This window comes from Fukomys damarensis, unplaced genomic scaffold, assembly GCF_012274545.1.
Source record: "Fukomys damarensis isolate Sample0158 unplaced genomic scaffold, DMR_v1.0_HiC HiC_scaffold_11, whole genome shotgun sequence".
NCBI classification, from domain to species: Eukaryota; Metazoa; Chordata; class Mammalia; order Rodentia; family Bathyergidae; genus Fukomys; species Fukomys damarensis.
Window position 1 is genome coordinate 10,181,137 of NW_022900923.1, and position 27,970 is coordinate 10,209,106.

At 35.6% G+C, this 27,970-nt stretch overlaps 1 protein-coding gene across 5 annotated transcripts in view; it reads right to left on the reverse strand.

Moving 5' to 3' along the window:
- Nucleotides 1-27,970, reverse strand: part of Akt3 (AKT serine/threonine kinase 3) — a 265,681-nt gene that overhangs the window by 67,909 nt on the left and 169,802 nt on the right. For all 5 annotated transcript variants that reach the window (XM_010642597.3, XM_010642598.3, XM_010642602.2 and 2 more), the window contains 3 exons: nt 26,825-26,956; nt 14,986-15,051; nt 13,569-13,637 (listed from right to left, as the gene is read on the reverse strand). In XM_010642597.3, the coding sequence (XP_010640899.1) occupies nt 13,569-13,637; nt 14,986-15,051; nt 26,825-26,956 (267 nt within the window). The remainder of the gene's footprint in view (nt 1-13,568; nt 13,638-14,985; nt 15,052-26,824; nt 26,957-27,970) is intronic.

Sequence of the window (27,970 nt, forward strand, 5' to 3'; positions counted from 1 at the left end):
CGCTGATGAGATTTCTTTAGGAACAGGAGAGAACTTCAATCTCTGACAAAGAGCATGAATGAAAAATTCATAGCTAACATCATACTTTATAAAAACGGAATCCTTTCTCTCAAACATTAAGAACATAACCAAGGTGTGCACCACTATTCAACTTTGTACTACGGTGGGAAATAGCTGCTTTAAACTGGGTGTGGCAGTGCATACCTGTAGCCTGTAATTCCCACACGTAGGGAGCTGAGGCAGGAGGGCTGTAAAACTAAGCCCAGACTAGACAATTTACAATTTAATGACTTAGTGACTAAGTCTATTTGTCTTAGCAGCTCATCTCCAATTCAAGATCAAAATTGAACAACTTAGTGAGACCCAGTCTCAAAATTTCAAAAATTTTGGAAAACAGAGAAGGTGGACCTGCTTGTGTGCTGGGGACATAGCTCAGTGGTAAAGCACATGAATTCTATGTGGAAGGCTGAGTTTAATTCCTGATGCAACACACACACACACACACACACACACACACACACAAAGCTGCAGAGAAAATGATTTTAATCTCCCAATCTAATTCTACAGTTAGAAGTTTATATAAAACATTTCATTAAAATCATATTAATAATTTTAAATGTTAATAGTCTTCATTTGAAGAATAAAAAAAATTTTAAAGGGACATTAATTCTCAAGGAAATAACTTCAAAATATTTAAATCTATTATGATATATGTCTATCTTTATAAAATGTTTTAAATACCAGTATAATAAATAATGAACACTAACATTTTTTTTAGCCTTTGGAGCATTACACTGTAACAACCATCACACAAGCTACACATTGCTATCTCTGTATCATATCTGCTTATGTTAACTATAAATTACTGCTATCATGGTTATAATAAGCATTATTTTTTGGTACTGCTTTTTCCTTGGCAATATAGTAAGTAATTTATTAGCACTGTATCACTTATTCCTCAAAACAATCTCATAAGTCAGGCACTACTGCAAATGTGAAACTTGCCTAGCATCCCACAGGCAGTGGCAGGACCCAGACTCAAAGGTGAGATGGCTCTAAAGCGTATCACCCTTTTAGTATTCTCGTACAGTTTCTACTACTTTGAGGATAAAAATGAGCAAATTATTCCATCAAGAAATCTCTCAACTCTCTTCCACAGTGGCCTGGTGCAGAGCCCCTGTTGGAGCCAGCCATCTCCCCACGCACAGAAGTGGACAGGTTTTTCCACCCAGCCTTGGAAGAGCCCATGCAGCTTCAGCCGGTGCTCAGGCGTCATTCTCAATGGGCTTTTTCTCCTCCTTCTTCTAATCAGCTCTCCACACAAGACAGTTCCTTTCCCCATACTATCTCCCCATACTCTTTGCCATCAAGCCTCAAACACAATGCTACCTCCTCAAAAAGATCGTTCAAATTATAATAAGTTTCCCAGTATTATTTCTCATGCCATGGGATTTTTGTTCATTGCTACTATAATAATTTTATTAGGTTTATTTTTGCTTTATTATGTTATAATATGCATACCGTTAGGAGTCATAACTGTTTCATTCTCTTTAATGAACCTTATGACTACAACAGAATAAACTTCTGATAGAATTCTGAATGAATAAACTACCCTTACTTGGAGAATATATCTATACCTTTCAATTCAAACATACCTCTCCACCTATATAGGAAAAAACTTGTGGAGATGACAACATCACATCATCAAATAACTTGATCCAACTGGCATCTGTAATGGCTGTGTCTAGATGCCCCCCAAAGCCTCATGGAGGCACAGGTGGGGCTTTTTCAGGTGGTGGCTGAATCTACAGTGTGTGACACTGGGACTGCTTCATGGTGCTGTGTTAGACTCAACAGCACCAGGATTAAGAGTGTTAGGGTGGGTGGCCCGGATAAGATACACAGGACAGAAAGAGCTGTTGCTCCCTTGTTGGTTTGTTACTTTCTGCCCACCATGAACTGCTTCTCTGCAACTCCTGCCTGCCATGCCACCCTGCCCGGGAGCCAGTCAGGGACAGAATGAAATCGCTATGAGCTATGAAGTAAATAAACCTTTTCTCCTGCAACTTGTCTCAGCAAAAAGAAAAGTAACCAAGAACCAAGCACATATAGAACATTCCAGTCACCACAGAATATATTCCAGGTCAAAAAGCAATTCTTAATAAATTTAAAAAGTTGTAAATCACACAGTATGCTCTGTGAAAAGGTAAATTATATTATAAATTTTAAAAATACACAGAAGTTCCCAACAATTTGGAAATTAACACAATACACTGATCAAAGAAAACACGACAAGAAATCAGTATATTTGAGAAAAGAGTAACAGATATAACCAATAAAAATAACAACATAAAATGTTACAAATATTAACAGATAAAAATTGGTGTGAAGAATTTTATATTAAAAACACCAAAAAAGAAAAAAAAGCTTAAATAAATGCTGTAAGTTTCCAAATTAGGAAACTACAAAAAAAAAAAAAAAAACAAACCAAACAAAACATTAAATCCAAAGTGACCAGAAGGAAAGAAATAGTAAGAGCAAAAATCAATGAACTGGACAGGAAAAAAGTGCAACCTATAGCTGATGTTTGAAACTGTCAGTGGCTTGTTGAGATGGGAAGGGGAGCTGAAAAAGGAGGGAAAGGGCAGGGAAAGAGGAAGGGGAAGAAAAGTGATCCAGATGTGATACGCATATGCACCAGTTCCCATGACTGCAACAATCAGGCATCACAAACATACTAAGAAAAAAGATGAAACTACCAGTAATATAGATAAAATGGATACATTTTTGGATATGGACAAGCTTCTCAAGAAGAAGCAGACTACTGTATGATCCAATTTTTTTTTCAAAATTTGAATCTATTATTAAAAACCTTCCCACAAAGATAACTCTTGGTACCAAATTAGACTGGTGGATAGGGGTTATAGCTCAGTCATTACAGCATCTGCCTAGTTTGTGTGAGGCCCTGAATTCTATCCCCAGGACCACCCAAAAAACAAAACAAAAAAGACTGGTAAAATTTAACAAAAAAATAGAATGCTTTTCAGGAAACGTTCTCCAAACCCAGAGACATCACTATGGAAGAGGGGTGAAAAGGACACCTACAAGATGATAACCCTAATGACAACAAGAAATAAAAACAATTTGGGGCAGCACAAGGAAATGAACCCAAGGATGCTGTTCCACTGAAATACATACCCAGCCCCTTTTATTTTGAGACAGTGTCTCCGTAAGTAGCCCAGGAGTGACTTGGACTTGCAACCCTTGGTGCTGTGATTATAGGTGTGCACCACTGTGCCTGGCTAAGACTTAAAAATTCTTAAAACTGAACAAAGTGAGTGGGATGTGGTGGTACACATTTATAATCCTAACTACTTGGAAGGCTGAGACAGAAGGATCTTAAGTTCAAGACCAGCCTAGCCAGCATAGCAAGACCTTATCTCAAAATTAAAAAGGGCCGAGAATGTAGTTTAGTGCTAGACTGCTTGCCTGGAATACCCAAGGCCCTGGGTTCAATGCCCAGTAACGCAAAAGAACACCCTGAGTCCAACAATGTATCAAAAGGATAGCATTTTGTTTGTTTTTTGGTACCAGGGATCGAACTTGGGACCTTGTGCTAGTGAGGCAGGCAGCAGAACCACTGAGCTAAATCCCCAGCCTCAAGAGGATAACATTTTGTAATCAACAAGAGTATACATTAGCAATAAAAATTTAACATTCAAAATCAAAACAATAAAATTGAAGATACTAGCAGAATGAAGATAAAGAACCTATGACCATCACAATAGTTACAGAAAGTCCTATATATATTTAATCTTCTACCACAATTTTTAATTGAGTTTATTAGTACATTGTAGGTATACAATACAGTTACATTCATTATTGGGATCTTGTACCTTTACATGGCAGGTCTTGGTTCTCATTTTTTCCCCTTGTCTCTGCCCTCCCTTCACCCCTCACAATTTTTTTTTTTAAATAGAAAAGTTTAACAAACTAGGAAAAGAAGAACACCTCTTCAACTCGATAAAGGACATCCAGAAAAAATTCACAACCAATCCAAGCTTCATGGAACACAACCGTAATCCCACATACTCTGGAGACTGAGGTACGAGATTCACAAGTTGAAGGCCAGCCTGAAGGCCTCTTCCTTGGGAGACCTTGTCTCAAGTTAAATAAAAAGGTCTGGGAATATAGCTCAAAGTTAAATGGCAAAGGTCTACAGTGGAGCACCTACAATGCATGAAATCCCTGGGTTCAATCTCCACTACTGCAAACAGCCCCCTACCACCCCCCAAAAACTCTGCAGCCAAAAGCATACTTAATGGTGACAGTATGGATTCTTTCACTATAATATCAAATACAAGGCAGAGAGATATCTTATTCACTGCATTATTTAACACTGTTCTGGAAGTTGGGGTGAAAGAAATGGTCTTTCACCATGATCATGGTGGTGATGATAAACTACTATATACGCTGGGTTAAATTCACTGAATTCTATTATTTAAAGTTGATGAATTTTACCTAACATAAATTATGTGTGAAACTGATTAAAACGTGAACAGAAATATACATAAGAAAACATTCTTATTACAAAATGGAAAGACAAACCATAGAATGGAAAAAATTACTTGCAAAACATATTATGTTAAGGTATTTATACCTAAAATATATAAAGAAATCTGATAATTCAGTATCAAGAAGACAGCCCAATTAAGAAAAAAAAACAGCCAAGATTTAACAAGATGTATAAATTACAAATCAGTAAAGACAAAGATATTCAGTATTATTAGTTACCTTGGAGATTCAAAGTAAAGCTACAGGATACCACTATGTATTCACTAGAATTAGTACAATTCTAATTATAAAAGATGGCACACCAAATGCAGTGATGCTGCTAAGATGGGAAAACAGTTCTGCCAATGTGTAGTGGTTTCTTAAGTAAAATATAGCAAGCAACACAGAAATTTCACCCAAGGTAACTGAAAATATATGTTCACATAATTATTGCTATTGAAATCTAAAGGGCTCTTTATGTAACAGCCACAGGCTTCAAAGAACTCAAATGTCTAGTGGTGACTGTATAAACATATCTTGGTAAATAACACACAATAAAGACATAAAAAGAAATACGCTGCTGAGATACACAATAATATAAGTGACTTACTAAAATATTATGTTGAGTAAAAGATGGAGAACACGAAAGACTGTGTTTCTGCGTTTCCAGTTTTTACTATTTAAATATTTTGTGTCACTGTACTGTTTTTCTTCCTCAGTGTCTTCAATTGGATACTCCTGGGGTGGGGGTGGGGGGCTGGAGATTAAACAGGGCTTTCACACTGAGAAACAGGACCAGCCCTTTCCTTATTTTTTTATTTTGAGACAGAGTCTTCCTAAATTGCCAAGTTTTCCAGACTGGGCTTGAACTTGGAATCCTTCTCGGCCTGCCAGAAAGTTAGGAGAGCACATCACTGTGCTGTTTTTCTATGTACCCTCTTCAAATGCTTACTTGGGCATAAGCCAATCTCAATGTTTAAGAAATCTCATAACCATGAAAATGTCATTCTGTGCCATAACCACATTGAGAATGATCATGAAAATGGGTCAATTCCTCCCTTTTCTGCCACCCTGTGTGAGACTGTAGAAGTATGGTAAGCCCCTTAGACACGAAGGCTAGTAGTGTCTTCAGATATTTACTTTAAGTGCAGTCAAAACTTGGCTTTAATGATTCATTTTAGCAAATGGGTCTTAAAATATTATAAAACTGTAACCTAGAAATGGTATATAAAGTTAAGTTTCAATTTTATTTTGCTTTGAACTTCAGATGCTAATGTGAATATTATAATGTATCTTTCTTGGCTTGAGAATTTTTAAATAAGATTAGGATGAAAGCAACAGAATTCTGATACAACCTACATAAAATTTAGTAACTCAGATTTCTGACAATAAAGATACCTAGGTATCTACAAACTTGGTAAATTTTTCAAAATCATCACTATGAATATCAAATTATACTTTTAATTTAAAAATCACCCAAGTCACACCTCCAAAAATTAGTTAAGTGGAACTCAAATGCTGACTGCTGGCACTTCTTCTTATGTGAATTTAAAATGAGATGATTTTGGTTCATAAGACAAAATGTCAGCCAAATAATGAGAAATCTGAATAAGTATGAGAGGATTTCAAGAATGACATAAAACTGAAAGTTATATGCAAAAAATAAAACGAACTTTTATCAAATAAATTTATATAGAGTATGCAATGAGCCAAGTATGGAAAGGAATAGTAACTGAAATTGTTAGATTCATTAGTACCTAAAGAATGTAAAAGAATGTGAAGAACTTATAAGATGAATTACATGTCTACATGATAATTTTCCTTTTCCCTCCAATGAATTTCTGACTTCCTAAAAGTTTCAGACCTGTGAGAAATCATGAAGTCCAATTTACAGGCCTGTAGAAATAAAGCTGAGAAAAAGATTTTGGGAAGAGTTGTTAAGTATGGAATGTCTAAACCAAACTCAGTAACACTTTAGTTTTCAGTGTCCTTTTTCTTCCCAGCATATTTTTCTACCTCCTATATCAATTTAGAATTATCTAAGCTATTAAAAGTGTGGCTTAAACATGTCAGCAGCAGTGTGACTGTTCACTTCATTAGAGAGACTTTACAGTTAATTCTACAAATGCTGATTTACTACCAGTTACACTGAACTCACTTTCCTAACTTTGTTGTTCTACGGATCTCGAAGCCATCCCTTGTACAATCTTTAGTCAAGGGACAATCCTTGCACCAATCCCCAAAAGTAAGACTCCAAGGTGGTCTGCTCAGGAGCTAATGGATATATAATCCAATGGACATTTTTCCGTTGTTTTACTTCATATACTCAGTTTCTAAGGCTTCTCCTGTCCAGAACTTCTTAGGACTTTTCTCATCACTAACATATGTCTTATTGTGGTATCTCCAGGCACAGAGAGTTGAACTTAAGATACGATTTTTACTCTCTCCTTCCTTTCCTTCCCTTCCCCTCATTCCTCCCTTTTGGCACTCTCCACCCCCTCTCCTCTCCTCTTTTTTTTCATGGTACTAGAGGCTGAGTTTTATGTTACCAGAGCCTTAAAGTTTGGGTTTTTTGTTGTTTGTTTTTAATGCAGGGTTTGCTAAGTCTCTAAGTGGCCCAGTCTAGGTTCCTGCCTCAGACGCCCAGAGTAATGGGATTACAGGTGTACACACCACAACCAGCACCAAACATTTCCTTACTGTATTTCCTCAGTTTTAGCACTGATGATGATACCTATTTGTATCTCTGACACAACTCTTCCATCTCCTTGATATCTCTGCTAGGCAACTCAAATCTAGGATGATCCTTGCCAGAAATCATTTATCTTCTCATGCTTCCTATCTTTCTGAATAGCCCAGTAGCCACACAATTCCCCAAGCAGAAAACAGGACATTGTATGATTATCTTCTGTATTCCCTTTATATTTAGTCCTTACATCCTGGAAATTCTACTACTTACATGGTACTAGACTGTGATCCCTTCTCAATAACTGCCTCATTTTTATAAGCAGGTTAGTGAAAACCTGTTGGCCTCAGTAGCATCCTAAGAATCTTACCTGCTTCCATTTTTGTCTTTTCTAATTTAAGCTTTGAACACTACAAAGCATTTTTTCTAAACATTTCCTCATAGAAATTCTTCCATGATGTACTACTGCCCGGAACAAAATCTAAACAACTTGGAAAAGAACAGTCTCAATGTAACTCTGACTTTCCATTCACACTTTCCTGGCTTCCCACTGCAAGATTATGCATCATCCACACTGTGCTATTCTGGGAGGTGGAAGAAAGGCAGCATGCTCTTGTACATTCCACACTTCTGTTTTATGTTTTTGTGCAGGAATGCCCTCCTTTTCTTTCTCCTAATAGAACTCATAATACTTTCTCTAAAACATAGCTTAGTCATCATTTTAAGTGCTTCCTACCTTGACACCTTCTGCCCTCCTTTCATTTCGTCCTTCTAGACCGATTCAAGTGTCCATTCTCCATAATCCCACAGCAATTAGTACTATCATGGCAAAAATGGCACATGAAGTCTATACGTATTCTCATCTATTTGCCCAATCAAACACCCATTTCTTAAAGAAACAGAACACGATGTTTTCCTTACTTCTTAATCCTCAAAAATTCAGCACATAGAAATTGCTCATTAAGGATTTAATAGATGGGGTAAGGCTATACAGCTCCTTGATACAGCTTAGCACATGTACAAGAGCTCCAGAAGATGGCAGAGTGATGAGCAGCAGAGAGAGGGCCTCTCTAAGACTTACTGTTGAGAACTGAAGCCTACCAAGAGAGTCAAGATAGTCATTGTAATAAAGACTCAGCAAAAGACAGCAGTTGGAGAGTGGCTGGGATCAGCGCCTCCTATTGGAACCCAGATTTGCTGCGGGAGAGGGGCACCTCAAACCTGTAGCATATCTGTGAAGAATTCAAACCCACAAGTGGTCAGGGAGCTCGATACTGGCCTTGCAGCCAGAAACCAGTATGAATCTCAGTGGGCTACAGCTGGCTCACTGGGATAAATCATTTCAGATCTGCATACTGCTGACCACACAGTGACAGCAGAGGCACATCTTGAAAAGGACATTTTTTTTCTTTTTTGTTCTTTTCTTCTCTCTTTTTCTTGTTCATTCTTCTCTTTTCTTGTTCCTGTTTTGTTTTATTCTTGTTATTTCTATAAGAGCATGAATACAGTCTCTCGTTTTCCTGTTGCCATGTTTGTTCTTTCCATTTTCTCTTTTCCTCCTGTCTCTACCATTTTCCCAAAGTTTACATGATCTTCATGTGCCCTCTAGCTCTACTTCTAGCCTTTCCCTCTCCTTCTATTTTTCTAACCATTCCCCACCTCCCTCTAAGTCTTCTTCCTAGAAGGTAAATTCGCTATACTGAAAGCTTAGTTACTGCAAATATATTTATGGTTGGTCTTTGATTTTGGTATATAACCACAAGTCTACTTCGTGCAGTTAAAGGTGACAGATTAATAGTTACCATAATTTGGCATTTTCTAAACTGTGTTTGATGCTGTTGTTGATGCTGATTGAACTACTTTGGACAAGGTAATGTGATTGTTCTAGTCAGCTGTCCTTCCTGGTACACCAAAGCTGAGACTGCCTAAGGGTGATTACACTCAAAACCCAAAGACATGCTATACCCAGAAGACACATTTGAGGAGCAGTCATTCCCTAAGGGTTCTAAATACTAGTAATAAAGATACTCGCATTAAGCAATATACAAGTACCAACCCAGGAATTAAACCAAAAACATCAACAACAACAAAAATAAAAATAAGACATTTAAACAAGACCCAAACCCAAACTTCCAGCTCACCAAAGACAAATTCAGGGGCAACAAGGTGGAACAATCTGAAAGTCAACAATCTGGACTGCCTGAATTGGTAACAAAGGAAGAAATAAAACAGATAAAAAAGGCTCTGGAAAAAATAAAATCAGAAATAATTTCATGGGGCCAGGGATTTAGCTCAGTGGTTCCACCACCTGCCTTTCAAATGCAAGTTCCTGAGTTCGATCCCTAGTACCACATACACACACACACACACACACACACACACACACACACACACGCACACACACACACAGAAATAATTTCCCAGATAACTAAAGAATGGTGCGCAGAATGAAAGATATGCTTACTCTAGAACAGATACAGATAAAAAAATAAAGGAGCTCAGAAACATGATGAAAACCATGAACACCCAGCATAGGAAAGAAATGGAAACCATAAATGCCCAGCATAGGAAAGAAATGGAATCCACAAAATAGATTCAAACATATTCAGGAGATTAAAAACTCCATGGAAAGTACATGCAGCAGAATGAGTCAATGTGAGGACAGAATTTCAGATAGAGAAGACAGGATTAAAGTTAGTGATCATGAAAAAAATAGTTTTTAAAAATAGCAAGGGATTATGAGAAATCAATCCAGTAACTACTAGGATGGTGCAAACAAGAATAATATGATTGATCGGAGTCAATGAAAAAGCAGGAGAGAACAGAAATGACATTAAAAAACCTGTTCACAGAAGTAATGGTAGAAAACTTCCCAAACAGGAGAAAAGAATTTGATATACAGATAAGTGAGTCATACAGGACTCCATCTAGCTGTGACAAAAAAAAAAAAAAAATCTCTGAGGAATATAATAGTCAAGATTCCAGAAATCCAACAGAAGAACAAAAGCAGCATTCCAAATAATTCTAAACAATATCCTAGAAAAAGACAATGAGAAATACAGCTCTGTGAATCCCAACAGAACAAAGCCATGAGGCAAGGCAAGAAATTAAATGGAAAGGGGGAAAAATAAAAAAAAATAAGAGCCAACAACAGGAAAATATCATGCCAATGATAAGTCAATACATATCAGTTATGACCATCAATGTTAATGGCTTCAATTCACCAAAAATGTATAGCAAATGTAAGGTAAAGGAATGCCTCCATTAATATATTTATATTACAATATAAACAGTGTAGAACACAGGCCAAAATAATGCTATTGTTAATTAAAAATCAACAGACAGTAAGTATGAATTAATATTGGGATAGTTACTTTAATGAGCCCATTAAAGAAGCTTATTGCTAGGTAAAATTTGGCAAAAATAAAGGGATATGAGTATGCTGCCATTGAGGTGAGTACTTTCACTGTACAAGACCTCACTTTTCAGTCGGCTAGAATTCAGCTCAAGCCTCCTAGATACCACATGGATAATCCCCACAGAGTAAGTCATGGTTTATTCATAAGTGTTGATTTGTATTGTTTACAGCTTCCAGTACTTTAGTCCTCTGTTTAAAAAAAAAGTAACTATTCATTATTGTTTCTACAACAATTAATTTTTCTGCATTTTATGAAACATCTCTGAGAAAAAATGGCAACATGTACCTAAAACAAAGCTAAAATTAATGTCACTACAAAGATATACAAAACATATTTCCTCCCCAAAATGATAAATCAAGAACTGAAATAACCCTATTATGTTCCTAGACGAACTAAACTATGTTATATCAATCATTCTCATTTTTCTTTTTCTTTTCCTTTCTGGGAGGGGCAGTTTGCTGGGACTTGAACCTAGGGGCTATCACTAAGTTATACCCTCACTTATTAAGTATATTTGATAATCTAAAAGAATAAAAAATTGAGATTATATATATAAAAATTTCACCAAAACTGCTGAATATTATTTAAATTTTATCTCATATATGGCAGTGTTGTAATTATTACCTATGTACTTTAAAATTGTCATATATAAAGTCATTTCATCTGCTTAAAAGTATTAAATAATTTAGTCTTTATCTAAAATCCAATCCCTAAACAACCTCTGAAGGGAGAAAAGAAGATGACATGCCAAATGAGGAGTAAAATAAGAGTTTTAATGCTAAGGAGAACCATCTGGCTAGTCTGGAAATCTGCTTTTGAGTGTAAAATTTTTTCAACAATCATCAATTAATTAATCTCATAAGTATTCTAGGTTTAAAATAAAAGTGCAAGTGTTAGATAGCTCCCTCTAGGAAGCTTTCTCTCATTCCAGTTAAATCCCAGGACCCAGTAACTGTGCATCTGACACAGATGACATACTTTACACTTAGCAGAGCTTTTGTAGCAGCTTACTTTCCCCAGTAGATTATAAACCCTTTGAAGGTAGAACTACGTTTAATTCTGACTTATACGATACCAACAGCTACCAGAGTACCTGCACAGAAACTAAATAAATTGTGTAATTTATAAATGTCCTCAGATACTATGTCCTGAATTTACATTTTTAGGCTTTCCAAAACAAATTACATAGGTACTTATTTCTCTTCCTCTTTCTCAGTATTTCCTATTTTACTTCTTTACATTTTTAGTCTTTCCAAAACAAATCATGTATTTTTCTTCCTACTTCTCAGTACTTCCTCTTTTACCTCTTTTGTTCACTTCTTTCCCTTTCCCCTGAGGTAATTTGTTTTATTTATTCATTCAAAATAATCCAATAAACATTTGTCAAGAACCTGCTATGTGCCAGGTAGTATGTTGTGTACTGAGGTTACACCAGTCAACATGCTCCTTAGGCAGCTAAAAGAGTGGTGGCAACAGACAGCCAGAACAATGTGATAAACATTTCAATAGGTGTGAATATGTGAGACTATGTTAAAAAAAAACATTTAAAAGTGGTCCTCCAAATTTTTGTTATCAGTTTATCAATTTCTCTATATTATTTTTAACCTGGTCATCTAGTTTTAATTATTAAATGGGTACATAAACCTGCCAAATACATGTCTGAAAAGTCACAGAATATATGACTGAAAAGCAGTCTTCCTTCTACTCTATACCCAGCCATTGTTTATGTTTCCAAAGGGAAGATTTAATATCCTGTGCGTAATTACAGAGACATTCGGTGCATACACTAACATACATACATATATATGCACATGTGCGTGTCCTTATTTTCCTCTAATACAATGAGAGCTCACTTCACACTAGGTACCTTGCTCTGTTCACTTCAGTATCAGCACGGACCGGAATATCATCCTCCTCTCAGTGGATACCGCCTCAGATATCTGAACGTAAGTACCCAGTTCTGCATGCCTGGGTTGTTATCCTACTAAAGTTCTTCTTGCCCTACGTTCAACTACCAGTGATTCTCTGATCCTCTCTGCCTGAAATATGTTCTTAAATCAGATTCCCTGGTAGAAACTCATTAAGCCTACTTTAAATACTAGGTTGTTCATAAAACATTTTCTTTTGTGAATTTATAGCACTTAGGTGTTAAGACATTCTAATTTACAATGCACTTAGAAGGAAAATTATAATCTCCTTCATAATAATGACTATGCCTTAACACATTTCGATAAATCCCTACCACCTAGGCACTCAAAAGGTGTTCACCAAATAAAGACAATTTTTGCTTGCCCTGAGTGAATGTCTATGGTGTTGGGGATGACCCAAGGAGCACTGAGCTGTATTCCAGTCCTCATCACCCCTTTTTTTTTTGGAGACAGGGTCTTGTTAAATTGCTCAGCCTAGCCTCAAACTTGTGATCCTCCATCCTTAGCTTTCTGAGTAGCTGGGATATCGAGTGTGTGCTACCATGCCCAGATACTGTAGCTACTATATAGGAGAAAACTCAACCACAATGTACCTATGAATTGAGTTTAAAACAGGTGAAAGAACTTTTTACAAATTTTACAGAAAATGTACTTGAGGAAAAGCTTCATAAAACATAAAGCCTTGTGGTTTTTGTGTTTTCAAAATTTAGTAACATGATTTCAAAAATCATACTTGTGATAAAACTTTTTAATTTAAAAATACAGGAAAAAGGAGAATATATTATGCTTTCCAGTATATAAAAGTAGTTACATAAAAATAATCATGACAATTCATTATAAATTGTTCAGCTCTCATCTATACAATAGCTAGAAGAGATATACAAATTCTTATTCAGTAGAGAACTGTTATAATTTGTTTGTTAAGTAATATTTTTAATGAAAATATCACCATGCAAATATTCAATTTACTTCTTGACTCACCTCTCCCCCATTAACATATTCCATCACAAAACACAAACGGTCTTTTGTCTGGAAGGAATATTTCAAGGACTTGAAATGAAAAAGAAAAAAATGATGTATTATAATCCTACATTCTTATCATTTAAATAGCATCAAAAATAGAATACTTAAAATAGTATGATTGATGAAACAAATTGTTATTGTTTCTTCAAGTCTATCTGCTTCTTAAGAATGCCTAAGTGAGAGTTTATACGAAATGTAAAAATATTGTTCAGCATGGCAATAGGTTTTGCTAGAAGATAATTAAACTCATAAGTAAATATCAACTTAGTAAATGCAATGAACACTTCTCCATCTATTGTGGCATACAACTGAAATTATGCTGCTCTTCAAAGTTCTCATCTGTGCAGCCTTACAGTACCGCCTACACAGGACACTAGTGAACATCCTTAGGAATACAGTTATATTTGTTATGTTCAAGTTTCTAATATAGTTTCAAGTATCTTTCTACATAATGGGTATGTCATATGACCCAAATTAACAAAGCTGGTTCATATAATTTTATATATTACAAAGATATCACAAAGTTATCTTATTATGCTGGACAACAAACATATGACAATATAAGTCTGGGTATCTAGTAACAGTTTTGAAAATATCTACTTTAGATAATCCTAAAACTTTAACAAAAAGTTCTAATTTTGAAAGTTTAGCTGTCATTTTTAATCTCAATATACTTGACCAGAGTCAGAAACATGGAGAATCTTCATAAATTATCTCTGTTACAAGGAACTAATAATAGACTAAAAAATAAGTTTGTTTTGAAATAATCACATTATGTGTATGAAAGTCAGTAAATACTTTATCTATTGAAGAAAATACAATAGGACTTAACCAATGTTCAGTAAATTGAGGATATTCCTGTATTTTTTAAAGTAGTCTATCTCCAAAAGAAGCCCTTCTACCAAATAGTCAATTAAAATCTCTGCCTTTCATATTTGAAAACAATAGCTCTGCCTGATCATTTCAATATGTGTATCTGAATGCAATAAAGAAAGATAAAATCTATATTACATATTAAAAAATAATTGCATATTTAAAAACCTATTAAAAAACGTCTTTGTTAACTCTCTAAAATGCCGGAGATGATCTATTTGATCTACAGTTATTTTTTAATGGCAAGGAGAGTCAACAGAGGGAAAAAAAGGTTTCAAAAAGCAGCTATGGTAGCAGGAAGTATTATAAATGCATACATACTATAAATTTAATCCATACATTCTAACAATTTAAAAAAATTTTTCACTCATGATCTTTCCACAAAGAAAATGGCAAACCTAAATAAAGGTTATTTAAAATGTTATTTTTCATAGTTTCACTTCTATAACAAAATTCCTTTAACTTTAAAATGTTCTGACTATAACATCTTATAGTCACTTACTGTTAAAAATGGATGTCTAGTGTTCTTTAATACTCTGCTTTCAGTTAGAGTGTGTGCCACCTCATCCTATGAAAGAAAAAGGAACCCATTAAAATACAGTTTAAGCACTGATATAATAAAAATTACACCACTTATGCTTGATATATCAATAATGACATGAAAATTGGCACCAAAAATCTATCAGAAATAAAGAAAACTGAATAGTACACATTTTCCCTCAAAGAAAAACACTTAGCTAATATGTTAGCATAAGGTAGTTAATATTTTCATATTTGTAAATTTTATTCAGGGAGACATAAAAATGTATGTCAGTAAATATCATAGTATTTTCAAATCTCCTATTTAAAATCAGTTATTAAAATGGGAACATAGACTACATATGAAAGTTTTAATTCTAAATTACGCGTTTTAGAAATAGAAAGTACCAGAATATAAAAGTGTACTTTTTCCTTGTAGACTTTTATAATACTTTCTTAAAGTTGCAGTCCTTCTACTATAGGTTTACTAAAATTTCTAAAAAAATTTTAATGAGCATGTATTTCAAAACAAAAATACACTAAAGAACATTTTTCTCTAATTTTGTTCATAAACCTCATTTTGACATCAAAAGTGAACTAGGGGAGATTTTCTTCAACATACAGAGAACAGGAAAGATGTTTTATATTTCAAAAATAACAGTATCTTAAAGTAGGAAGAAAAGAAAGATAAGGGCTGAAAAACTAACAGCATCCTTGTTCTCTGCTTCTGACAAGATCCAAACAAAGCCCTTGCCGATCAACTTAACACTGTGAACAAACCAAAAGTACGTTATAAGGAAAGATGGGAGAGGAAAAAACATCAGGACACTGAATTTATTATCTTTACAAAAGCATTTGTCCTTGGTTAGACCTAAAAGACAAATGAGAAACAAACTGATCTGAAAGTTATTCCAGGAGAGTGAGAAAATTATGTCTGCACGGAAAGCAAAATGTAATTAACAATGCAGTATTTAAAAACCAGAGGAGTCAAGAATAAGCAAAAAATCACCCTAGTCCTAACTTATTTTATATGAGCCAGCTTAATGTTTCTTAAATTGTATTTATTGGTACATTTTAGGGATACAGTACAGTTATATTCATTATTGGGATCTTGTACCTCTACATGACAGGTCTTGGTTCTCATTTTTTCCCCTTGACCCTGACCTCCCTTCACCCCCTCCTTCCCTCCCCATTTACAAACACTTTATTTCCATCTTTTCATTTTCTCACATTTTTTTCTTTTTAAGCCAGGTTAATTAAGGGCTCAAAAATTTTGAGAATCACTCATATATCATACTGTGATTCTAAAAATAACTATAATATTTTAATATACAATAAATCAAAGCAGAAATGACACAAGAACTCACAGACTTCTATATCCACACCACCTAGCATAATGGTTAACATTCAACAGATTCCTAATAACTGTTGGCCTGCTTTTTGTAGGAATGAATTCAAAGGTGTCACATCTGTGTGACCTCATTCATTCATCTATCCACTATTTCAACAAATATGAAAAACATAAGTTTTAAGTCTTGTTCTATATACTGGAGACAGGGCACTGAACAAACAAAGGTTCTTGCTCACATGGAGCTTTCGTTTTAATTAGATGGTGATATTAAAGGAAAAACAAAGCAGAGAAGTGCATACTCTGGCTAATTAGAATCAAACAGTGAATATGCAATACATAATTATGCTTTATGAAAGTGCTATTTTGCGATACACAGGACTAAGTCCATTCATCATTGAAGATATACTCCTAAGTGAAATAAATAAGTCACACATGTGTAAATACCAAATAGTTTTCCTGGTGTGAATATTCTGCAACAATGCATAAGATTCTAATAAGATTACTGACATTTAGAAATTTGAAGAAAGGAGCTAAAGGTGTAGGGAAGGTGTGATGCGTAAGGGAAGAACAAAAAGGGAAAAGAAAAAAGTGTGAGAGAATGAAAAGATGAAAATAAAGTGTTTGTAGATGGGGAGGGGAGGAGGGGGTGAAGGGAGGGCAGAGGTAAGGGGAAAAAATGAGAATCAAGACTTGTCATGTAGAGGTACAAGATCCCAACAATGAATGTAACTGTACTGTATCCCTAAAATGTACCAATAAACTCAATAAAATTAAAAAAAAATAGAAAGAATAAAAGCTTTAATGCCATACAAACTTGAACATAAAAAAAAAAATAAAATAAAATAAAACCCCTGACACTCACTTACTAAATGCTAAGGATAGTGAGGCTATTAAGTGGCTTAATAAAAAAGATGAGATTTGCTTGTAGAGTTCACAGACTGATGGTGAATACAAGGTGGTTGAACCAACTTCATAAATAATAAGCTAATTCTGATCAGTACAATAAAGAAAAATGGGAGCTATACACTCCTGTAAGTGGAGCGGAGAAGGAAAACTAGTGCTACTGGAAGAGTGCAGACTAGGAAACGTGATAGTGTGGGAGGAACAGGGCCTGGGGACGACGGAACGTGACTGCAATAAAAGAAGTTCACTCATGCTCATGGTAAGGACAGCAGACAGAGAAGGGAATACTTAGGAGGCTATGAGAGTACTCCAAGAAAGAATGTGATGGCTTAGACTACTATATTTGGAGCAGGAATTGGAAAAATGGGAATAATTTTAAGCTATAAAAGCTAATTTTGAGATTAAAATCAATAGAAATAATCTGAAAGTTACATGCCTCTGATATTAGCACGAATCAAAAGAAATGTTTTTATGAGCAGTGAGAAAGAAATGCACAGAAGATATAATATTGGTTTCGGATGCTAAGTAATTGGAGTTAGAAAATCAGGGAAGGACTAAACACAGTGAAACCATTTTGGATAGTACAGAGCTTTAGAAAATATTTCTGTGGAGTATTTCATTTTATTTAGTTAAAATTGACCCATCACATATGATAGTTACATTTCAAAATCACTTAGAAAGTTCCATGACAGAAAACTTTTCTCCTAAATTCTGTAGTCTGTGTAACCACATGGAAGGAGCCAAGTAAACATGTATTGAGACAAAAGCTAAAACAACAGTTCTTTGTTGCAGGAACGGAATTGGAATGAATGCATTGTACCCACTATATATATATATATATACACATATACATACATAAAAATGCATTTTCTACCATATTTTACATCTGATTAGAAGTTTTTCCCATTAATGCAAATTTAATGGGCTATATTTCACATACTAATTACTTTCTGCTATGAAGATAAGGTATGCACAAGCTAAAAAGTAAACACAGATGCCAATAATTTTTAATTACAGTTAAAAGCAACATGTCAAAACAAGATGATAAAAATAACAGTGATAAAACTTAGGGACTAAAACAATTAAAAGTTTTTTTAAAAAATCCATTTGCTGATCTTAATCATAAATCAAGAGCCTAGAAATGTTTGGATAAAAAATAAAAGTTGCTTTTGAAATACAACTTCTATATATTCACCCATACTAAATTATTAATTAATGAACTTTCACATCCAACTTCTTTCATAAAAGATTAATGGAATGAGATTTTGTTTCTTGAGGATGTAAGGCATAATAACAGAATAGTCCTCATTCTCCTATTTATTTTCCCAATCCTCTCCAGTTTATCACTCATCTTCGACATCTATTTACAATACTACAGCCAAAGTAACACTACTGAAATAAAAACTGGATCATCTTATTATATTGCTTAAAATTTTTCAATGGTCTCCTATTTCATTCAGAGTAAGAACCAGTATCTTTATAATACAGTACCTACAAGGATTAAAATAATCCTACACAATTTTCTCTACACCGCCTATGGCAGACACTCTATTCACTATTCAGAACACATGCAAAGCACAGTCCTTCCTCAGAACCTTCTCAATTATTACTGCCTTTATTCAGAACACTCTCCACAGTGTCGCAAAGGCTGCTTCCTCGTCTCCTCCAAATGCTGGCTGAAATTTCCCCTTTCAGTGAACATTCCATAATCATTTTATTTAAACTGCGAAAGTGGTGGTATGGTGGTACATGCCTATAATTCTAATTACTATACTCTGTGAGGCTGAGACAGGAAGATCACAAGTTGTTGCCCAGCCTGGGCAACTTACTGAGACCTTGTCTCAAAGTAAAAAATAAAAAAGAGTTGGGGATCAAAGAGCCTTGCAGATAAATTCTGCATAGGGTTCACCAGTAACTGAGTCCAAGGAGAACGAGGTGCCAATGACTGATCCAAAACATTGGGTTGATACTGTATTTTAAAGATTATATGTGTAGGGAGGGTTAAGTCAGCAGGACTGAATTGATCAAGCCTTGCTTGTCCCCCACAAGGCCAATCTTCAGCAGTGGCTTTTGGTCAGCTCTGATCTCCTAAAATATTCTTAGTCTGTTTTGTGTTGCTGTAACAAAAACAAGAACCCAAAGCTAAGTACTACATGTATTGAAAGGAGGTTTACCTGACTATTTTGGTAGCTGGAAGGTCCAAAGAGCACACCAGGACCCTGGTAAGAGCCCCACTATTTGCATCACAACATGGCAGATAAATGGGTGAGGGTGTGAGGAGCGTGCATGCAAGAGCTGTCACAGGGCGAGTGGAAGCAAGAGCCTAACGCCAAGAAAGCCGAGTTCAAAAACAATGCATCCCCACAGAAACTAAGCCGGTTCCATGAGATCTGATTCAGTCCTGCAAGGCAGCAGCAATCCATTCATAATTACCTTCTACCAGGCCCTGCCTCTTAAAAGTTCTGCTACCTAAACACTGACTCCCTAGAGACCAAGCTTCCAGATCACTCACTCAGGGACAAATCGCAGGGTTCTCTCTGATATGAGTATTTTTGTATGCCTGAGATCTAGGACTATGTGGTATCAGTTTGACAAGACAGTTTATGCTAATGATGGAATGAATGATGAAGCCCATGTGTCTGATTTGGCTGTAAGAACTGGAATCTGAGCAGCTCAGATTGCCTATGTGTCTGACCTCCAATAAAAACTCTGCACACCAGGCTCAGGTAGGCTGCTTTGATTGACAACACTTGAGAAATATTATCACATATAGTTGCTAGAACAATTAAATGTTTCTGTGTAATCCACCAGGAAGCATGCACTTTGGTTTCTCTGGGACTTTCTCCCATACTCTTTTGATCTTAATCAGTGTCAGGTCACCTTAAAAAGCCATAACTGTAAGTACACATCAGCATTTCTGAGTCTTGAGTCCTGAAACACTGAGCCTACAGAGTGGTCTTAGTGGACCCTGAAACAGCTGAAATCAAAAGTAGGGTTTGTCAGAGAGGCTGGATTTTTTGTTTGTTTTTTAAAAGCAAAATATCCCTTTTATTATAATTTATTTTTATATAGACTTTTCACTTGAGATTCAGGTAACTACCCATCTTTCCCATCACAGGAGAAGGGTCATGCACATTACAACCGGCCTAAAAAGCTTTTAGATATAAAATATTTTTAAATGATCCTATTGTAATATTTCAATGTTCCTGAGTACTCTGGAAAGTGGGAAAAAGACAGAAGGGGGGGTGGTACTTTAAACAGTGAGGTCATACTAACCTTATTTTGGTTGGTAGTACATTTTCATATATTTTCCTCTAGACTGGTATGAAGGTAGTTCAGGTATTCATGTGAATGATTTTCTGTATCTTATTTTCTTTATGTTCAGAACTCCCAGCCAGAGTCTGTTTAAACAAGCCTGAGCAACCACAAACAAGGCACACATACATCTCCCAGAAATACCAAATAGTTCTATCTCAACTCTCGGCTCTCTAACACATGTCAAAACAATGTTTAGCATGTTTAGAACAAGGAAAGGATAACAGAACAGGTAGCAATAAACCTAAACCTACCTGCTTGACTGAGTACAAAGTCACTCATGGATAACAACAGCAATGCATTACACATAAAATCAAATTTGTAATTTATAACACCAGAACTCAAGGCACTGGCTCACTGGATACAGGAAAAGTGCAAAATAAAGAGAAACAAGTACAGTACACAATCCACTGGTAATTTTTCTATCTTTAGTAGCTAAAATCAAAGTAAAGGAGAGTAAGGTAAACACCATTGTTGAAAAAGCTCCAATTTCATTCCATAAAAGCTAGGGTATCTAGCCCCAGGGCTACTATCAAACATAAAAGTAATGATGAAAAAACAGATACTGTACTATTTCTATGGCTTCTGGTCACGAAGAAGGTAGTCCAGGTGTTGCAGTGCTAAAATAAAAAAACAACAAAAGTTGGGTGGTATGAAGGAGTTACCCAAATTTGTGGATTGGTACCATCATGTTCTCAAAACAACTTTTACTAAAATGGATTGTTAGTGACTAACTTATGGGCATTACCTTTGGTTTTTGAACCCTGCAGCTGCTTGGGTTGAAATAGGACCCACAATGTACAAAGGAATAATCCCAGATGAATGCACATAATCCAAACATACCATACATTGTTTCCAAGGGGACAGTTACTCCAGTGGAATGAGCAAAAGCCATTGTAGTTTAACCTGAAAAGGGGAGTTGTCTTCCCTCCTCTCCTTTGAGTGCCAAATGGCATCTCCAGATGAAGTGGCTGACAAGCTGCCTATGAAAGCCATGTGAAGTTGGCATTATGATCATTGGGATGATCATATGTCCCTTAGTCATGTCATGGTCAATACCGTGACTAAACAGGAAACTTCTACACAAGCATTTGATATAATCTAACTGCGATAAAACCAAGCCACAATTAAGAGGCTGTATCAGATATTTTAGCTTCTTCCCATGGCTCTTACAGATGCTAATAAAATTGGAGTGACTGACCCAGAGAATAGGGAAAGACCTAAAGGATAATAAAAGCAGTTAAGCCAGGAAGGTGAAATTTTAAATGGTCACTAAAGAAGGGAATGAATAAAGTAGACACTCAAGAAGTTGACACAAAGAACTTAATGCAGCACTATAAATAACTGGGTGGACCAATGGGAGCCCTGTGGATTCCCCAACATTGAAAGTTCTAAACAAATACATTCATTGTACTCTAATTTAAAGGAACATAAAAACTGGGATGCAAAATGACAATGATGAATCTCACTCACTTCTGAGGCAAATTAATCAGGGATAGAATTTACAGAGAAACCAGTTTTGGACCAACACCTCGCTAGGGACTGAAGTCCATGTGCACATATATGGGTAAAACAGGGGTAAAGAAGAAGCCTTCTGGGGTCCCTGGCATAAGAGTCTAGTATAATGTGATTCCAAAACCTGTAAGTCCTAATAAGGGCTACAGTTAGTCTGGGAGGGTCTGAGGATGAAATGGGTGATGGGATTAAAGTAAAATTTGGATGTAAGTGAGAGTGTTTGAACAGACTACATCCATTCTGCCTGAATATGCTACTGGGAAGGATGTTATGCCTGATTAGGGAACACCTCAGCTATCGTACCACAGAAGCATGCTGGTTGCTCTGTCTATAGCATTACCTATAGCCTCAGCAGTACCTGGCACAGTCTCAACACTGCTAAAAATACAATGAGCTAAATGAGACTAACATCTGAATTTGATTATGATAATGCTTTTATCTTGGTCCTAACTTCAGGGGAAACAAAATAAACCTAGTATGTCGTCTTCCAATGGGAATGATTCCAATTTTCATCTATTATACTATATTGTTATATGAATTCACCATCTTTCTATCTTAATTTGTTTAGAAGGGATTCTAACTTGATACAGGTTCCTGATTATGAAAGTTTACTAGACTGATATATGATAATATCAGAAACTTACAAACAAGCTGGACTGACTTAAATGTAGTAGTGATACACACAAATTATGGAGGTCAGAGAATAAATACATCAAATATCTAAAGGTCTATAAAATTCTGATGAATAAATTCAGCGGGAGCTATCCATACTCCATAGAAAATTAAAAACTAACTGCTCATATTTCTTCCTCATGGAAGTATTAGAAATGAACCAAACCTGCTCAGGTTTTTTGGGTTTTGAACAATACAGACTTCACCACTGGGATTAGTGCTAGTTTGAAGCCATAAAAAACACTATAAGATGGATGTATCAGAATGGAAGACAGGACAGTGGGCTACATCTGATTTGCAGTGACACTGCCTTTGGGTCCTGTGATCCATGCTAGCATGTGATTTTCAGAAACAAAAAATCACTAGAGTGATTCAAAAGCAGGCTTAAGTAGGAAGATGAAAAAGAACAGCAAACTGGAAGGTAAAACAATCGAGGAACCAGCGCTTAAAGGGTGCCCAGGGGGACACTTCGAGCAGACCAACATTTGCAATGGGGAAGTGGCAGGCATTAAGAGAAACGACTGAAACTTTCAGATTTAATAAAAATATCCAAGAAGCTCAATAAACACCAAGCAGGATAAATGAGCTCCACAGTGAGGCTCATTCTAATAAAAACAAAGACTTGAAAGCAGCAAGAGAGAAGTAACTCATATAAGGGATCCTCAACAAGAACCAAAGGAAGTCACAGGGTAGGCTGATATACTCAAAGTGCTGAACGGAAAATGAAAGTCAACCAAGAATCCTGTATCTGGCAAAAGCATTGTTCAGAAATGAGGAAGACTAGGGGTGTAGCTCATTGGCAGGGCACTTGCCTAGGATGTGTGCACAAGGCTCTAGGTGCCACGCCTAACAACACCCACAAGCATGCGCAGACACACAGAACACACTCTCAAGGAGACAGAAGCAGAGCGTTCACTTACGACCACAGCTGCATTGTAAGAAATGCAGAAGCAAGTTCCTTCAGAATGAAACGCAAGGACATTATACTGTAACCTGAATTTGTACTAAGATCTCTAGAAAAAATTATACGGCAAATACAAAAGTTATTATTGTAATGTTATCTTTTTCATACATAATTTAAGAGACAGACGCACTTGAGTTACTAGTTTCTGCTTTTAGACACACAATACATAAAGATGCAATTTTAACACACCAATAAATGAAAGAGGTAGGAACAGAGTTGTGGAGAGAAATAGTTTCTTTCTTCCTGTCTTTAGCTCAGTGTCCTGAATTGATTTAAAATGTTTAACTTTCTGGTCATTTTTACTCTGGGAAAAAGAAGTTGCAGCGCCTGATCCGGTGCACAAAGTGGATGAGGACACACAGCCCTTTCTTTCGGGCGGCATACGGTAGCAGCAGCAGCATTCACATGAACGATGACTGCCAGAGCTGCTTCAGAATATTCTGCAAGATCGATTAATGGCAAGCTTTCCTTTAATGTAAATTAAAAAAAAAACAAAAAAAAAACAACACTTTAGGTATTCACTGTATTTTTTGATCACCCCTATATAAATACTTACATGAAAAAGAACAAAGACTATCAGTAGCATAGTAGTGAATGCTTGTAATCCCAGCATTCTGGGAGGCAGAGGCAAGAGGATTTCAAGTTCAAGCCCAGACTGAGCAATTTAGTGACTTAGCAAGACTCATAAAACAGATCTCATAAAAAAGGAGGCGTGGGTGAGGCTATAGATGTAGTTCAGTGCAAAAAGCTGTGTTTAATCCTCAGTACCATCAAAAAACAAAAGGAACAAAGGTCTCAAGTCAAAAACCTAACTTTACAACCTCAGGAACTAGTAATAAAATAAAGTAAAAACCAAAAAGCTAGCAGAAGTTAAAAATAACTATGAGGACAGAAAAAAGCAGTTTTTAAAAATGAACAAAATGAAAAGTTGATTCTTCGAAAAGATTGATAGTTTAGACCAATTTTCAGATAAATTTAGGATAAATACGTAAGGAATAAGGAAGACAGAAAACCATCATTAGAATACCACAGTAATAACCACTAGAGACAAGATTCACTGGAAGATATTAAAATTAGTAAAATATTTTAAAAGACACAGGACATTCACATAATCTCAGAATATTTCCCATAAAATATACTTATTAATTATAAGGGGAAAATAGTACTTTTTACAGTGGAAAATCCTAGTAGATATTATTTTAATCAAAGGATGAAGGTTAATGCCTCCTGTAAGAGAACATAGCAACATCATTTTCTCCCTGATAGGATGTTCTGAGAAGAACACATTAGGATTAAATCTTGGCTCTTATCACATTCCAAAATTTCATACTGGTCAATCATTTTGTTGGGAATCCATATATTTTCTTTTAAGAAACTGATAAACAGATTGGTTGGGGAAAACAGGAAGGAACTACATCAATCAAGATAGTCTACCATTTGTGAAATATACCCAAATATGTACAGATACCCAAAAAAGTACTAGGAATTAGTGAATTAAACAGGGTCTGACAGGGTCTTCTCAAGTCTGATAAAAGTAGACGATAGAGCCCAAGCGAGGCCAGACTACAAAGAAAAAACAAAATTGAACTGTATTTACCTATGCTTGATACACAGTAGGTAATGACAGTAATAACAGAAAATATTTAATATATTTTCATTCATATGGCTCTAATCTTAAGTTTATTCCATATGTAATTTCTAAAACTTAATCATGATGGCAAATACTATTACATTTATTAATTTAAACCTAACAACACTGATAAGTGTTATTATTCCCATTTTGTGGATAAAGAAATTAAAGTATAAAAGTTTAGTACTTTGAGATCATTTAGTAAGTGACAGAGCCTACAATACTCTACCACCTTCCAGAAAAAATTTCAGTTTAGTTAATAACAAGTCCAACATGTATGCTAAACACTTTACTCATCCTACTTCCTCCTAATATTCCCATCCAGTGGATTTCATCCTACCAGTTTTACACATGAGCCAACTAAGGTTCCGAGGAGCTGGCCAACACACACAGGCAGGATATTCAGCACACCCGGCTTCTGTTGGTAACCGTCTCTTGGCCTCAGTCACTGTGATGAGCACATATGCTCCCAATATATCCCAATACAACTCCGCAAAAAGCTGGTTCCTAAAGCTTGTATATCAGGTAAGGTGTAAATGCAGGCTGCAATAGCTACAAAGCAAAGAGTTTCTTCTAACAGGAGATGCAGACTTGCTGAGCCCAGGCTGAAGCAAAAATGCCATCATGGAGGAATGTAGGCAGTTGCGTGAAGTGTACGGAGCAATACACTCCAGATGAGTTAACTACAAAGTACCTGAAAGTGAAAGTAGTCTCTAAGGTGTACCATAGTATTATGTGTCATCTGTTGATTAAGACAGAAAGCAAACATCAGTTTTAACGTATGTCAAATTTTCCTATTGAGGGAACGGATATTCAATGTAGAACTGTGGAGTAAGAAATTACTCCATTAATGTGTTGAATATATGTAAAGGTCTAACATGAAAAACGTTCTCCATGATGAATATAATTATCATGTACTACAAACATGCACCAATAAAAAATTAAATTAAGAAAAATGCAGTTATGAGGTGGGGGACTGAGATTTCTAAAGAAATTTCAAAGACTATTTCTTCTTATAGCTTCATTATTCTAGTATTTTCAAGTCTGTTTAGGATGCTTTCCCACCCAATGCTATATAAACTGTAAGTACAAAATCATTTATATTTTTCTAATCAAATCTTTTACTGAGAAATTGAGATCATTGGGGGAATATTAAAAAGCAACACTAGTAAAATTAAAAATACAGATCACCAATGTATAGTAAAAACGATCTCCCAAGCACATAAAATATAAAAATTTCTATTTCATTAAGAGAATAAAATAACTTTCACACAATTTATGTACATTATAAACTTTTGAAAATCTTAACATTACCAATACTGATAACATCCCTTAGTGTAGCAGTAGCCTACCTCCAATTATTTTGATTGTTCAATGGAATTTCTACAATTTATCACTGCATAAGTTATCATAATAAACATAACTGCTCACTGCCAGCAAAAATTTATTCATCAACTCTTATAATCATTTACCTTTGCAATAATGACTTCTTTCTTCAGAATCTTCATAGCATAGTATTTCCCACTTGCTTTCTCTCGAACCAAAATAACTTTCCCAAAAGTGCCTTTACCTAGTAGTTTCAAATAGTCAAAATCATTCATTGTCTGAAAAACACAAATTAAAAGATGTAGTATGAATGAAAATTTTTATATAATTCACTGATAGCATGTATATCTTGATTCGCAATGTCCACTCAAAACCAAATTTTATAATTTCTAAGCATCGCTGAAAAAAGAATCAGACTGACATTGGCTGTCTTATCAACAATTAAGGATCCTGAGAATAATTTATACATTTCCCAGATACTAGAGAGTTTTAACCCAGAATTTATTTCACAGCCAGTCAAATTATCAAATGAAAGGTCATAGGGGAAAAATGATTTTCAAAGGGCTTAATAGTGCTGTTACTCTCAGAATGCTGTCTGTGATAATCAAAATGTCCCACACATGGGCCGGGGATTTAGCTCAGTGGTTTGGTGGCCTGCCTTGCAAGCGCAAGAACCCGAGTTCAATCCCCGGTACCAAAAAAAAAAAAAAAAAAAAAAACACCCGTGTCAAACCAAACAGAAAAAAAAAAAAAAAAAAAAAAAAGTCCCACACAACATTTCCAAATATGCCTAAGGGAGTCCACTTCTGAACAAACCTTTTTACTTCCTTCAGTACTGGGGAGTGAACCTAGGACCTTGCATATACTATGCAAAAATCTTTTTCTTTTCTTTTTGAGGTTAGAGTCTTATTAAGTTACCCATGCTGGCTTCAAATTTGCAATCTTCCTACATCAGCCTCCTTAGTGACTGCTATCACAGGCATGCACCATCATGGATGGCTGAAGGAGCTATTTGAGTAAGGATGGAATCCAAGAAAGAAAAAGATGTATTTACAAGAAATGTTGAGAACAACCTTGGAGCTCAGTGAAAAGATATCTAAGGAAGACAGGAGTTGTAACTTCTGAGAAAGCAACCCATGCGATTCAGAACAGGAAGGTAGGGAGCTCTAAGAAGAATGTCTTTTAATGAACCTGCCGTTTTCAGTTTCATTTCTCATTCCTATTTCTAAGTTGGGCAATTTCCAAGATTGCTCCTGACAGACTACTCCTTGTTCTTTGGCTTTTTTTTTTTT